At 39.4% G+C, this 14169-nt stretch overlaps 1 protein-coding gene across 2 annotated transcripts in view; it reads right to left on the bottom strand.

Moving 5' to 3' along the window:
• HORMAD1 (HORMA domain containing 1) overlaps positions 1-14169 on the bottom strand; it is a 20655-nt gene extending 6486 nt beyond the window's left edge. For both annotated transcript variants that reach the window (XM_061606223.1, XM_061606224.1), the window contains exons 1-11: positions 14080-14169; positions 12463-12530; positions 11043-11187; positions 10563-10626; positions 9286-9322; positions 9133-9153; positions 8998-9024; positions 3718-3785; positions 1674-1825; positions 907-1124; positions 657-729 (exon numbers count right to left, since the gene is read on the bottom strand). In XM_061606223.1, the coding sequence (XP_061462207.1) occupies positions 657-729; positions 907-1124; positions 1674-1825; positions 3718-3785; positions 8998-9024; positions 9133-9153; positions 9286-9322; positions 10563-10626; positions 11043-11187; positions 12463-12495 (838 nt within the window). In that variant the 5' untranslated portion in view covers positions 12496-12530; positions 14080-14169. The remainder of the gene's footprint in view (positions 1-656; positions 730-906; positions 1125-1673; positions 1826-3717; positions 3786-8997; positions 9025-9132; positions 9154-9285; positions 9323-10562; positions 10627-11042; positions 11188-12462; positions 12531-14079) is intronic.

Below are 14169 nucleotides of genomic sequence, written 5' to 3'. Positions count from 1 at the left end.
GTTGCTAGAGGAGACCAAAGTTGCTCCTTAACACCTTCTTATCCCAGTTTGTGAGGATATTAACTGTGTGAAGAGGACGGCAGAATACTGTCCTCTTCCTGCTGTCATCACACGTTCAGACTGTGAAAACCCAAGTCTTGAACAGGATTAATATTTTTGTGATGAAATGTATGCAAAATGCCATCCACTCATTGGGTCTTTTAATGCTTCAACTTTGTACATTATTAGCTTTTGTTTTACTTCTATCATACAGGGGGAAATTACTTGTTTTTCCAATGTTCTTTGTGGTGATTTTGTTTTTTAAAAAAATCAAATGTTTAGCCTATTTAGTCTTATTTTATCATTATAATCCTGCCCTTTCTCCAAAGAGTTGCCCAGGGTGACAATGGTAAAGCACTAAGGGTTATATCTGACTAAATTATGCTCAGAGTAGACCCATTGAAAGTGATGGGTAAAGTTTTTCAGTGGGTCTACTCTGAGTTTCATTAACAATGGATATAGCCCTCTGAATACAAACTGACAATTATGGTCCAGAGCCACACACACAGTTTCATAAAATTAAACAGACGTGCAGAAAAGGTGTTGCTATGGAGAAGACATAACTGTGTACAGAAATAAAAAACAGAACAGGCCTAGACTACATATGCTTGGTGTACCTTTAGTGTGGGTATGAGGAGCTCTGTATGTGTTTTTCTGCTTTCTCATTCTATTTTCTCCAACAAAATCTTCCTGTGTGAAGAACACAAACAAGAACATCTTCAACAAAGCTAAGGGTCTTGTTAAAAGCATTTTAAAAAGATGGGCAATGCAAAGAATGCTTTCTGGGAATTTCAAGCAGCAACAACAACATTAATAATAATGCCAAAAATCATTACAAAACTACAAAAATAAATTTCAAATTCTTACATCCATTTCATCACAGGGCTGTCGTGCCTTTGGAGAAGTCAACGCATTGCCTGGCTTTAATAAGGCTGTGTCAATATTTTCCGTTGTCACTTTAACTTTCAATGTATGAAAAGGGGTCGGAACCTCACCGACACTTAGGTACATAGGCTCCCCCTCAAATGCCATCCCTTCGCAATAACCCTCTTTGAACCCTGGAGGGTGGTAATCAGGTGGTGTAACTAAAAATAAAAGTTTAGTAATAGTCCATATTTATTTATTCATTTGTTTGTTACATTTATATCCTGCCATTCCTCCCAAAAGCAGCTCAGGGCAGCAAACAGCTGCCAAAGCACCAAAAACATCTATAAAACATCTTAAAAAACATATTTAAAAACAAAACATCTTTTTAAAAAAATCTTAACCAATTCCAACACAGATGCAGACTGAGATATGGGCTCTACTTAAAAGTCTTGTTGGAAGAGGGAGGTCTTCACCAAGCACTGGAGAAACAAGAGAGATGGTGCCTGTCTAATATTTAACAGGAGCAAATTCCAAAGGCAAGGTGCTGCCACACTAAATATTTGCTTCCTATGTTGTGCGAAGTGAACCTCCTGATAAGATGTTACCTGCAGGAGGCCCTCACCTACAGAGTGCAATGATCGACTGGGTATATAAGGGATAAGATAATTTTTCAGGTATCCTGGTTCCAAGCTGGGGAACATTTGTTTCATCTGCTATGTTTTTGACATATCTATGTAGTTAAACAGAACTAAGATTTGAAATGGTACCTTCATCATAATAGAACAGCTTCATTGTCAAACAAACATCATCAGGCAGAGGGCCCAGGTTCTGCATCAGGACATAAATCTTCCGTATCATCAAGATACTAGCTTTTTTAGTATCTGCACATGAGATGTTGGAATTACTTCCCTGTTTTTTACTAGAAAAACACAAAACATCCATTAGTCATATTGCAAAGTAGGGATGGGTGAATATGTCAATTTTGGTTTCTCTCAGGCTATGAACCCACTAGTAGCCTACAGCTCCACTGGCCACACCTGGTGGGTGAACGGGTTGATCTGCTGAAACCTTTTTGAAGCTATTTTAAAAAAAAACACGCACTCAAGTGTTTACCACGTTTTACAGTAAAATGGGCTGGGATGACTAGTGTTGAATGCCACTGTTTTCATTAAAGAGAGGTGGAGACACACTAGAACCGGCAGAACAGTAAGTGTGCCTCTACCCTCCGTTTCTGATTTTTCCAATCTTAATTGATTTTAAGCTGGTGCCCCTACATCCTACCCACCAACGTATGGTATGTTTACACCACCACCATTGCCAATCTGTCCATGCAGCCTGCCCCAGCTCCACCACAGCATCTCCCACCTGCGCTGCTGTCTGCCTATCATTTTCATTGCAAAAATGTTACCTACTACAACGCAAGAAAGGGCAAGCCAAACAATCTGGGGCTGCTGAAGCACCTTCTCTACAACGAAAGGATGAAGTATTGGGGGCATTTTAGTTTAGGAAAAAGGATGACTAAGGAGGGACATGAAAGTAGTTTATAAAATTCCACATATTGTGTAGAAGGTAGATAGACACTAGACAGAGAACTTTTTTCATACTCAGAGCCATCCAATGACACTGATTGGTAGGAGTTACTAAAGGACAGACTTCTTCACACAATACACAACTTACAAACTTTGCTACCCTAATTTGCAGGGATGATGTCATAGGCCCTGTACACACCATACATTTAAAAGCAAATGACTTCCCCCAGAGAATCCTAGGAACTGTAGCTTACCCTCACAGAGCTACAATTGCCTGCACCCTTAGCAGCCCCCAGGGTTCTTGGGGGAAGTCATATGCTTTCAGTGTGCTTTATAGTCATTAGCTTAAATGGATTTAAAAGGGGATTAGACAAATTCATGGCAGATAAATCTACAAATTTCTTAAAATCATGATGTTCCCTATTCAGAGACAGTATGCCACTGAATACCAGTTGTTGGGGAGAAGCAGCAAAAGAGGGATATTGCATTCATGCCCTGCTTGAAAGCTTCTTGGAGGCCGGGTTGGCCACCATGGGAAGCAGGAGGCTGGATTAGATTCAACTTTAGTCTGATCCAGCAGGACTCTTCATATGTTCTTATGAGCATCCCATATGCTACAGTAGCTACAGAGGCAAAGCTGCCTTGGGCCAACAATAATCAAACCCTTAAAAATCAACCGAGTTGCTGAAAGAAGGGCTCATATACTCTAAATGATGTTTCAGCAAATTCAGTACCCCTTAAATAAGTCCTGATACAAAACACAGGTATGGAATTCTTATCAAAGATGTCAGCTAGCACTAGGTGCAGCAGACAGATTGTGCCAGGTGTTCCTGGTCTGTTCTGGGACACATCCCAGGATATAAATTTGAGTGCTGAAAAACATAACTTGCTCCATTTTTCAGTATCTAAAAAATGTGTTTTATAAAACATCTGTATTCTGGAAAGCGAATCTATATGTACATGTTTCTACAGAAGAAACTAGGAACTGATAAAACCAAATATTTGCTATTTGATAATATTTCCTGTGCCAGTTCTATTATGCCTTTCTAACAAATGTGACTAGAGACCAATTGAGGGCTGACTGTTATTGAGTATTTCTTCTGCAACAACAAAATGCCTTTTGTTTGGTGAACTCAGGGATGTGTTAACATACAGTTCCTAGAATCAAAGAACACATTTTGGTTTTTCTCAACTCATTAGGACAGATAGCTAGAAAAATGTCTTGTAAAACTACATGGTGAAAGCAGCAAGGTGAGGTAGGGGTGGGGGAAGAAGAAAATACCTTGTGAAATCCATGGATGGCCCTTGATCAGTATATTTGAACTTAAATTGGTAGCATTCTGTAACTGTCTAAACACAAAACGTAGTAGTTATATTTGTAGTGTGCAAGATGGGAAATGGCAAGCAAAATACAATATCAGGTCTATTTTGCCATGCTAAAAAATAATTTGTTTTTATCTCAGCTTCCTCCAACCTCCAAAAGCTCAGGATGGAAGATGTGGTTTCCCTTTCCCATGTTTTGTCACAACAACCCTGAAAGGTAAGTTAGGCTGAAGAAGAGTGACAGGCCCATGAGTGAGCTTTATGGCTGAGTGAGGAAATGAATCCAGGTCTCCACAATCCTAATCTAACCACCCTACCACATTGGCTCTCAATAGCAAGGTATACTGATAAGGTTGTATCTAATGCTCGTCCTACTCAGGGTAGACCCAATGGAGTTAATAGACATGACTACCTTAGGTTCATTAATTTCAAGGGGTCTACATAGAATTTAGTTGAATGCAACCCATAGTTCATAGTTTTTAACCCACTGTATCGAAATATTGGAGCAGAAGTAGGAAAGCAATCTGGCTAATTAACTGTGGTACTGAAAGCATCTCCTTATGATGGAAAGGCTGGTTTTAACCGTTTTAAATAGCTAAATAAATTCATCCACACTGATTACAGAATGACTGCATCCAGGCCACCCAAGCGGTAAATTCACAAGCCAAACCAGCAATTTGTTTCAAGGCTTCCCTGCACCATTCACTTCAGCAGAGGGAAGATCCACATTTGTTGTCTTCATAGAATGGCAGAGCTGGAAGGGGCCTATGAGACCATTGAATCCAACCCCTTGTTTCTGTGCCTCAAGAACAACCCCTCCACCGAAGCAAAGAGAGCAGCCCACCCATACCTGCACAGAGCTATCGGTGTACAAATGAGAATGGAAAGGGCCCTGGGTAAAAAGGCACTGGTTTAGACTGGGTTTGGGAATTAATGGTGCTGATGACATCAATACCATTTCCCAGTGGGCAACACACAGGGCAGGGCTGTTGCCTTCTTTACACCCTGCTTGTGGGCCTTTCAGATGAGCCTGTAGGAAACTGTAGGAAACACGATATTGGGGCAAAGACTGTCCTCATTCAAGAGGGCTGTTCTGCTGTTTTCAGACAGGTGAAACAGGTGTGCTTTCATCCAGGATGGCTAACTTGTGGCTCTCCAGGGACATTGATTGGGCTGTAACTTCCATCATCCTTGACCATGCGTCATTCTGGCTGGAACTGGAGTTTAAAGTCCAGCAGTATCTAGAGGGCCACAGATGTTCCCCATCCCTGCTTTAAACTACATCAGTACAATGAACTGGAATGTGCTTCAGCACAGAGTTTGATCTGACGCTACCCTAAATGTTGCAATCCAAATTTTATCCCTTTTTTTATAACCTCCTTTCCTGTGTGATAATTTGGATATTTTCTTAAAAAATAAAACTCACATTTTTCTAAATAAAATTCCCAGAATTAGGGTCAGCAAAAGCATCCACCGCATGCCAATTATAAGAAAACTCCCAAAAGGTCAGGCTGCAACTTTCTTTAATGTTATTATCACAGCTAGTATAGCACAGTGGGGAGGAGAGCCTGGCTGGGAGTCCAGAGTCTGCCAGTTCAAACCCCTCCTCTTGTCTCCTGGGTGTCAAGGGCCAGCTAAAGATCACCCCCACAGTGAGTGGCTCAGGGGTTACATGCCCTGCTACCAGTGCAGTAGTGGGCAAGCTGCATAGTCCAAAGGAGCCCAGTTGCCCCCCAGCTGGCAGTTGCAGACAAGGAAGGGGCTGGCTTGTGCAGCTGTGGCAAGCTGAGCAGGCCCTAGCCAGCTGGGGAGGACTAGCCTCAGAGGGAGGCAATGGGAAACCCCCTCTGAATACTGCTTACCATGAAAACCCTATTCATAGGGTAGACATAAGTCGGGGATCAACCTGAAGGCAGTCAATTTCCATTTTCAATATTATTATCATCACATCAAATAGAGGGAGAGTGACACCTAGTGGCTGGCTATTTTATCAAGGAATACAATTTAGGCTGCAATCCAGTACGTCTCCCCAGAAGTAAGCTCCATTGGATTCAGTGGGACTTACTCCTAGCTAAGTGTGTATTGGATTGCAGCCTTAATCGGCTTGTTCCCAATGAACAGAATGGTCAAACTATAGACGAAACTTGGGAGATCTGTTTCCTTTTCCACCTTCAAAGTCATGGCAGGGAGGTTTAACTCTTTCCCCAAGCACTGTTTTTCCAGTCTGAATTTATTTATTTATTTATTATTTATTTATTTGTTAGATTTTTATACCGCCCGACTAGCATAGCTCTCTGGGCGGTGTACAGCAAAAATACAGATACATATAATAAAAACCCATAATAATACAACAAGAACACATATAAGAAAATGAAAAATCTAAAATCAGTTATAGCAAATTTAAAACTAAATTAAAATTTAAACTAGATTAAAATGCCTTAGAAAAGAGGAAGGTTTTGACTTCCGGGAAGGGTGACTTAGCCTGTGCCTGCTTTTGAGACGGGCTCCTGCCTCAAAAGAAGCTTATTCAGATATATCAGTCAGTTTTTTCTTTTTTTTTTTGACTGATTAAACTTCTCCCGGGTAGGGAGAAACGAAGAGATTAACCTCAAAGCCTATTTTTGTTGGGACGACCAGATCTCATTAATTTATGGGACGAGGTCCAGCCGACGAAGGTGGGACGGATTTTCAACAGCAAGCTCTATCTGATAAAGCGAACGTTCACCTTATCTTCTAAGAGAGAACGCACTAACAGGCAAGCACCCTTCTTTCTATATTTTTCTTTTACTTGACTTAAATTGTTGCTGTTTAAAAGAGATTTGCCAGATTGATCGGTTTTTGACATCTCACTGGGGAGCCATAACTTCTCTCTGCTACGCACTAATTAATAGCTTATCTCTGTTTTTGTTGCAAAAAGCTGTCCTGGATTTGCATTCTAAAGATATACACAGAAGAGGGATTTCTATTCCAGATTTTTATTTTGAAGAATATTATATTGTCTGAGACTACTCTCTTTTTGGTCTATTTTATTTTGACGAATCTGTTTTCTGACGACTGCCATTAATTGTTTCGATCCTGGGAACTGCATTTTGTTTACTTAACTATGGAGAGATAAGGCTGTCTGCTCTGTTTATACTGTGATGTCACCAAGTTTGGAGTATTAACCCAATTGTTGCTGAAATAAGAAGTGGTTTTCCTATATTTTTCTTTTAAAATGGCAATTAAGAAAGTGGCTGAGAATCTGGAAATAACTATGTTTCAGAAAATAATGGATGAGATTGAGATAATGAAACAAAACCTGCGACAGGGTTGTAAGGAGTTGAAAATTGAATTGAGTAAAATGACGCAGGAGATTAAAGATATAGGGGTCCCTGTGAGAGAGGTGACCCTGGAAGGGGTCCCTGTGAGAGAGGAGACCCCGGAGATTGGAACAAACGTGGAACAGGAAAAAGATTTGGAGTCTATGGACTTTAGAAATAAAATCTATTGTTTGGAGACACAGGAGATTAAAGACATAGGGGTCCTTGTGAGAGAGGAGACCCTGGAGACTGGAACAGGGGTCCCTGTGAGAGAGGAGACCCTGGAGACTGGAACAGGGGTCCCTGTGAGAGAGGAGACCCCGGAGATTGGAACAAACGTGGAACAGGAAAAAGATTTGGAGTCTATGGACTTTAGAAATAAAATCTATTGTTTGGAACTCAATGTTGTCTCTGAAGAAATTGGTGAAGATTCTAGAGATAAAGTTATCAATGGCATGGATAATCTTCTGGACTGGAATGACGTGATGGAGCCCAATATAGAGAAAATCTATGGAATTGACTGCAGCCATGTGACAATGGAAAAACTTTCAAGAGATGACCCAGTGTATTTTGAAAAAAAGAATAGAGATATGATTTTACAGCAGTGTTTCAGCAGCCTATTCGGAATGGATGGCAAGAAAATGTTTGGGATGGAGGTGATTCCCATCAGACTCTTACTGTGTGACTATGGCTTTGACAGCAAGATTATTATGGAATACTGATAATGGAAGATTGGATACTGAAATTACTGGACTTAACAAGACTACTGAAGATGGAAGATGGAAAATGGAACTAATAGGGATAGTGGAACAATGGCTACTGAAATTACTGAACCTAGCAGATTCTGATGTGATGGATTAATTGAAATGTTTATTTTGACTATGGTTATGACAATAAGATTATCATAATTAGTAATGAGATGGATTAATCGATATGCTTATCTGGAAAAAAAAAATTGATAGATATATTTCTTAAAGAATTGAAACCTCTCTTTGACTTTTTGTGGAAAGAATAGAGTGATGTTTATGAGATTTGATGATTAAGTGGGATGGCTATTGGAGGAAAGTGATTTTGTAATATGACTTAAGAGACAGGATTGTTATATGTTATAGATTTATAACTGATCTGATCTTTGACAAATGGGAAGTCAATATTTTACTCTTTATTTTTTATTTTTATTTTTATTTTTATTTTTATTTTTTTTTGTTTAACTATTTTTGATTTTGTTTTTTGTCTTTGAATGTTTTATGATTTCGTCTTGTATGTTTTATGAAAATTTGAATAAAAATTATTGAAAAAAAAAAAAAAAAAAGAAAAGAGGAAGGTTTTAACTTGGCGCCGAAAAGATAGCAAAGTCGGCGCCAAGCGCACCTCATCGGGAAGACTATTCCACAGTTCAGGGGCCACCACCGAGAAGGCCCTAGTTCTTGTTGCCACCCTCCGAGCCTCTCTCTGCGTCGGAACTCGGAGGAGGGCCTTCGATGTAGAATGCAGTATGTTAAACCACCATCCAATAAAGCCCCACTGGGGAAAGCATACAGCATTAGTAAGATTGTAATGGAATGTACAGTCTTATCTTACTACATGCAATTTCTCAGGCAACTAACAAATTCATTGTCTTGTTATGGACTGGAAGCTTTTAGAGAGTAAAAATAAAATACAGTATGTAGGAAAAAAGATGCTGTTGCAATGTTGGGAAATTAGGAAATGATTCATATTATTATAAATTTCAGATAAACCATTCTCTTAGCTGTTTTAATGATTTCGATTAGTTGAGTCCTGTGAACTTTGATAGTTGTCTGCATCGGACACTGCTCAATGAACAAACAATCCACATTTATCAAAACGTGTTGTCACAAAAATTCTAATGTATGTTTTGATCCAGTACAAAACATTTATTATTTAAACTTGCACTTGTAAATGCAAGATCATAAACATACCTGAGGGTCCTCTTGATTGGTATAGACCTGTATTCAAAGATAAATAACATGATCAGGCCAACACAAAGGAAAATACAGCAGATAAAATATGAATTTATTATGAAATATGCGCATTAATTTTTTTTAAAAACTTACCGCCAAGACGATTAATCTGAGCTATTTACCCCCAACAAATAAAGTAAAAAATTAATTAGAAATTGGAAGCATTTTAGTGTGTTTAATTAGAAAATTACTAAAATGAATCTGTGAACATATAGTTGCTTATTAAAGATAAGATCATATACTTACATATTTTTTCTGCAGTGCATCGTAGCATCCTAGCATCCTGTAAAAATCAAACAATACTGCTGCTTTACACAAGTGCCTGCATTTGTTTATTTTATTTTTTAAAGAATCAGTAATGTATTTACTGTCTCCCTCACTACTGACTTTCATGAGAAATGTAAAGACATACCCGTTTACCCAGGCATCTCATATTGGCTATAACAACCTTAAATATGAAACTGTGGGGGTATATGACTTTAAAAAAAAAAACTGTTTTTAGATGGTTCTTACATTGTTTTTAAATGTTTTAGATGGTTTTAATTGTTTTAAATATATATATATATATATTGTAGTGCTTAACATTTTGATGTTTACTGCCCTGGACCCTTCTGGGAGAGAGGAAAGGACACAACCATCTTGGGTGCCTTTGCAGAAAGATGGTATATAAATGCGATAAATAAAATTGAATAAATAAATAAAACTTAATAATACTACATATATGTATTAGGATACAACAACCTTCATCGCAGTCCAGCACTCTGCAGCCATAACCTATCATTGCTTTGGCCACATCACCTTCAGTCTCAAAAATGCCTTCCACTCTTCCTGAATCCTGCACAAGCCCTCCACCATCACCTTGATTTCTTTACTCTTTCCTCTAAAAAAAAATCCCCCCCATAACCATTATTCTTCTAGCTCAGCCTTTCCCAACCGGTGTGCCTCCAGATGTTGTTGGACCACAACTCCCATCAGCCTCAGCCATGGCTGAGGCTGATGGGAGTTGTGGTCCAACAACATCTGGAGGCACACTGGTTGGGAAAGGCTGCTAGCTGTATCACTCTGAAATGTCTGACATTTAAAGCAAATGCCCTGCCCCCCCAACAAGAATCCTGGAAACTGTAATTTGTTTAGGGTGCTGGTGAATTGTAGCTCTGTGAGGAATAAACTACAGTTCCCAGGATTCTTTGGAGGAAGCCCAAATGTATGCTTTAAATGTATGGAGCATACCTAGCTTTGCTCCCTTGTTGTCCCTTAGGCTGGAATTGCTTCTCAGAATGCCTCTGTTATGCTGCCTCTCTACTTTCTTAAATCCACACCTTTTCCATTCAGCCTTTGACACAACCTTCCAGTCAGAGTATAGTACTAAATCTAAATGCATGTTACATATTCCTTCCTCCTTTGTTCAACCTTGCCTCCATATTCCTTCCTTTCCTTTGTTTTGAATGATAGATTGTAAGCTCCCTAGGGCAGAGACCTGCCTCCTCTCCTTATTTGTAATGTGGAAATCACAACCTACTTACCATTTCACCAGCTGACTGGAGCCAGGGCAGTTTTTATCTTCCCTCAGTATTTTCACACAGAGGTCTTTAAAGACACAAACAAAATGAATTTAAGAAACCTTAACTACAACATTTGATTATGCTATCAATGACAACTTGTTTTCTTTGCTTTACATAAGTGCAGGATTTTTGTTGTTGTTATTAAACAGCAGTTTGCAACAATAACCCTGCACTTTCAAATATTTGATTTGATTATGTGTTGTTTGCTTGTTTTAAGGATTGTCGTATACTGATTGTATTATTTTATTTTTATTGGTATTGTACCCTGCTTTGGGATCATATTCTGATGAAAAGCAGATAATTTTTAAATAACCTTATAAATAACCTTATGCGCAAGTACTTTTTCTTGGATATCACTGTTTTGTAACCTCTGGAGATCACACCACATATTTATCAACCACACTGCAGAGAAAGTTTACTGTTGTGTGGAAAGGCCGTTACCATCTAAATATCTTGTTCCATATGCACATTCTGGGAATATCCCTCTTAGGTAAGTAATGCAGGATACAGCTACTGCCAGCAGCCTTTTCACCAATACCAGAGATTGCAGCTCTGTTGATATTTTGTTAGGAAATATTACTGCACTCTAAAACACAAAGAAGAAAGAATTAAGGAGAACTTGCAATTCAGATTAGTTCTATGTATTCTTATGTTAATGATATTAAGCATACAAGCGACCTCTAAAAAATACTGGGACAGTAAAATCACCTTATGAGTCCCAAGACCATCACGTTGCATTCAGCCAAGTCCTACACAGAGAACTTACTGAAATGAATGAACCTAAGTTAGTCAACTCCATTATGTCAATGTGTCTACTCTGAGTAGGATTTAGTTGAACACAACCCATTGGTTTTCAGTCAAAACAAATTCTCAGTCCTCATAGTGGCTGAAGTGCTTTAAATGTGATGGACACAAATGTCAAAAAATATGAAAAGAAAAGGAGTGAAGATTCTTTTCAGGTCCATGTCTGAACATGTTCCCCTCTCCCCCAAAGGTTTAATATCCCCCCCCAGTTCAGTTGAAAATGGGTTTTAGGAATCATGCAATAATATAGAAGAAATGCCAATTGTCTGCCATCTGCTACCTCCACATTAATGAAAATGGCATGCAAACAACATGCAAAAGAAAAAATATGCAAAATAACTGCAGCCCTCTGTTGTCTTCCACTTGTTGCACAGATAAATATAAGAAGTGCTAGAAAAGTTTTCCACTTACAACAGAATGGAGGTGGGTTTCTTTCCTTTAATTTTTTCCTTATTAAAATAGCATTCAACATACAAATGCAAGAATTATTGCTCTACAAGTTAAAAAAAACTGAAAGAAAACACAGGGTGATATCCAGGTAAGTCATAGTCAGAGCAGAACCACTGAAATTAATATGACTATGACTAACATTGGATGCCACTCAGTGTTGTACACATGTATAGTAATTCTATATAATTGGACTGCTAAAATGAGGCGAAGGGGGAGGAGAAACTGGGACAGAACAACAGGTAGGTTTGAGGAACATTTGTGGCCCTCCAGAAGTTGCTGAACTACAACTCCCACCAGCCTAGCAAGCATGACCAATGGCAAGGGATGATGGGAGTTGTAGTTCAGCAACCTCTGGCTGGCCAAAGGTTCCCCACACCTACTGTAAAGCACCTGGCTCATTTTAATTTTTAAAGAGTGGGAACTTTCCAGCAACTGTTTGGATGAGCATGCTTATTTCTGTCCTCTGTTCTGATGCTTATCTCAACTCACTGCAACATTATGTGCATTGTACTGAGTTGATGTAATCACTGATTCTTGTAAACATATAATTACTATAAAAACCTTATTAAACTGCAGGATAAACACAATTTAAAAAATGGAACCATACCAAAGAAGTTCTTTGCTTTTGAGCAGTTGCCATATTTCGGGTTCTTTCTGAACTGTTATTGCAATTAACTGTTAATTTTTAAAAAAATGGTTGTATTAGTACATACACTGGTAAGAAATTCCAGTTTTCTAAATAAGAAGGAATGATTGGTCATGTAAAAAGGTTCACTTCTGAATCCTGGGGCTAATGCATGTTTTTGTAAGAAGCCCTGCTAGCTTTAAATGACAATTTAATAATTTAGGTTGTAGCTAATGTTAGTCCTACTCAGAGTAGACCCACTGAGGTTATTCACCATGACTAACTTAGGTCCATTAATTTCACTGGGTCTACTCTGAATAGCCAAACAAGAGATGGGTTGATTCCATAAAGGAAGCCACAGACCTGAACTTACAAGATCTGAACAGGGTGGCTCAGGACAGATGCTCTTGGAGGTCACCGATTCATAGGATCGCCATAAGTCGTAATTGACTTGAAGGCACATAACAACAACAATAACTCTGAATAGAACTTAGTTCGATACCACTCTTAATATTTATTATTAAAATATTTTATGTTCTCTTTAATATTATGAGATTTTAATGGTTTTAGATTATATTTTATTGGTTTGTTTTTACCTACCTGGACTATATGTCTTCTCTAAAGCCCTGCTCTGAGGGTTGTATCAAATGTTAGCTCAATTCAGAGTAGACCCACTGAAATTATTGGGCATTATTAGCTTAGATTCATTCATTTCAATTGGTCTACTCTGAGTAGAACTTAATTTGCTACAACCCCGAGTGGTTTTGCCTGGCTGAAATGTGTTCTGGAACTGTGATCTGACCTAGATTGCCTAGGTCAGAAGTGAGAAACCTTTGGCCAGCAAGCATTGCCTATAGCCAAGGATTATGGGAGTTGTGATTCACCAACATCCGGAGGGCCAAAAGTTTGCCACATCTGGCTTACATACAGAGACATTCCGGTGTGGGTAAATATCTCTGACTTTTGCATGGCTAGAATGTAGCCTCCTGCACAAGGGCTATAGTCACTTCCGTTGCACTTTTGCTTCTGGTCCTGTCCATCACTAGCATGCAGCCCCTGGAAGGTTGCCAGTGAGGGAATGTGGCCCTTGGGCTGCAGAAGCTTCCCTGGCCCTTCCCTACACAGTTTGGTGTCTGTGTGTTCAGACAAACATCTGAACATGCCCTCTGTCTCCCAGTCGCTGCTTACTTAGCATGCGGGGAAGTTGCTACTGTTGGTGGTCGCATTGAAAAGAGGACAGGGCTCTTGCACTTTTAACAGTGCTATAAAGCCTTCTTCACCCCTGTTAAAAGTGCAGGAGCCCTGTGGCCTCTTTCCTAGGTGATCACCCTATGTCCTACTATAGCAGGTGTAGGGAAGCTTTTGCCCTCCAGATGTTGCTGGACAAATCCCATCATCCCTGACCACTGGCCATACTTGCTGGGGCTGCTGGAAGTTGTCCTTCAGCAGAAACATCTGGAGAGCCAAAGGTTCCTCACACCTGTACTCCAGGGATGTTGCTGGATGACAACTCCCATCAGCCCCAGCAAGCATAGCCAACAGTCAGGGGATGATGGGAGTTGTCCTTCAGCAACATCTGGAGGGCCAAAGGTTTCTTACCTGGTTTCCCCAACTGAAATCCCTTCCCTCATTTACTCCACAGAGAAGCCTGGAAGGAGCAAGGGTTGCCATGTGGATCTGGAGAAATGT

This window comes from Rhineura floridana, chromosome 22, assembly GCF_030035675.1.
Source record: "Rhineura floridana isolate rRhiFlo1 chromosome 22, rRhiFlo1.hap2, whole genome shotgun sequence".
In the NCBI taxonomy this organism is placed as follows: domain Eukaryota; kingdom Metazoa; phylum Chordata; class Lepidosauria; order Squamata; family Rhineuridae; genus Rhineura; species Rhineura floridana.
The sequence above is the reverse complement of the archived record's forward strand: the minus strand, read 5'-3'. Positions and strand labels throughout refer to the sequence as shown.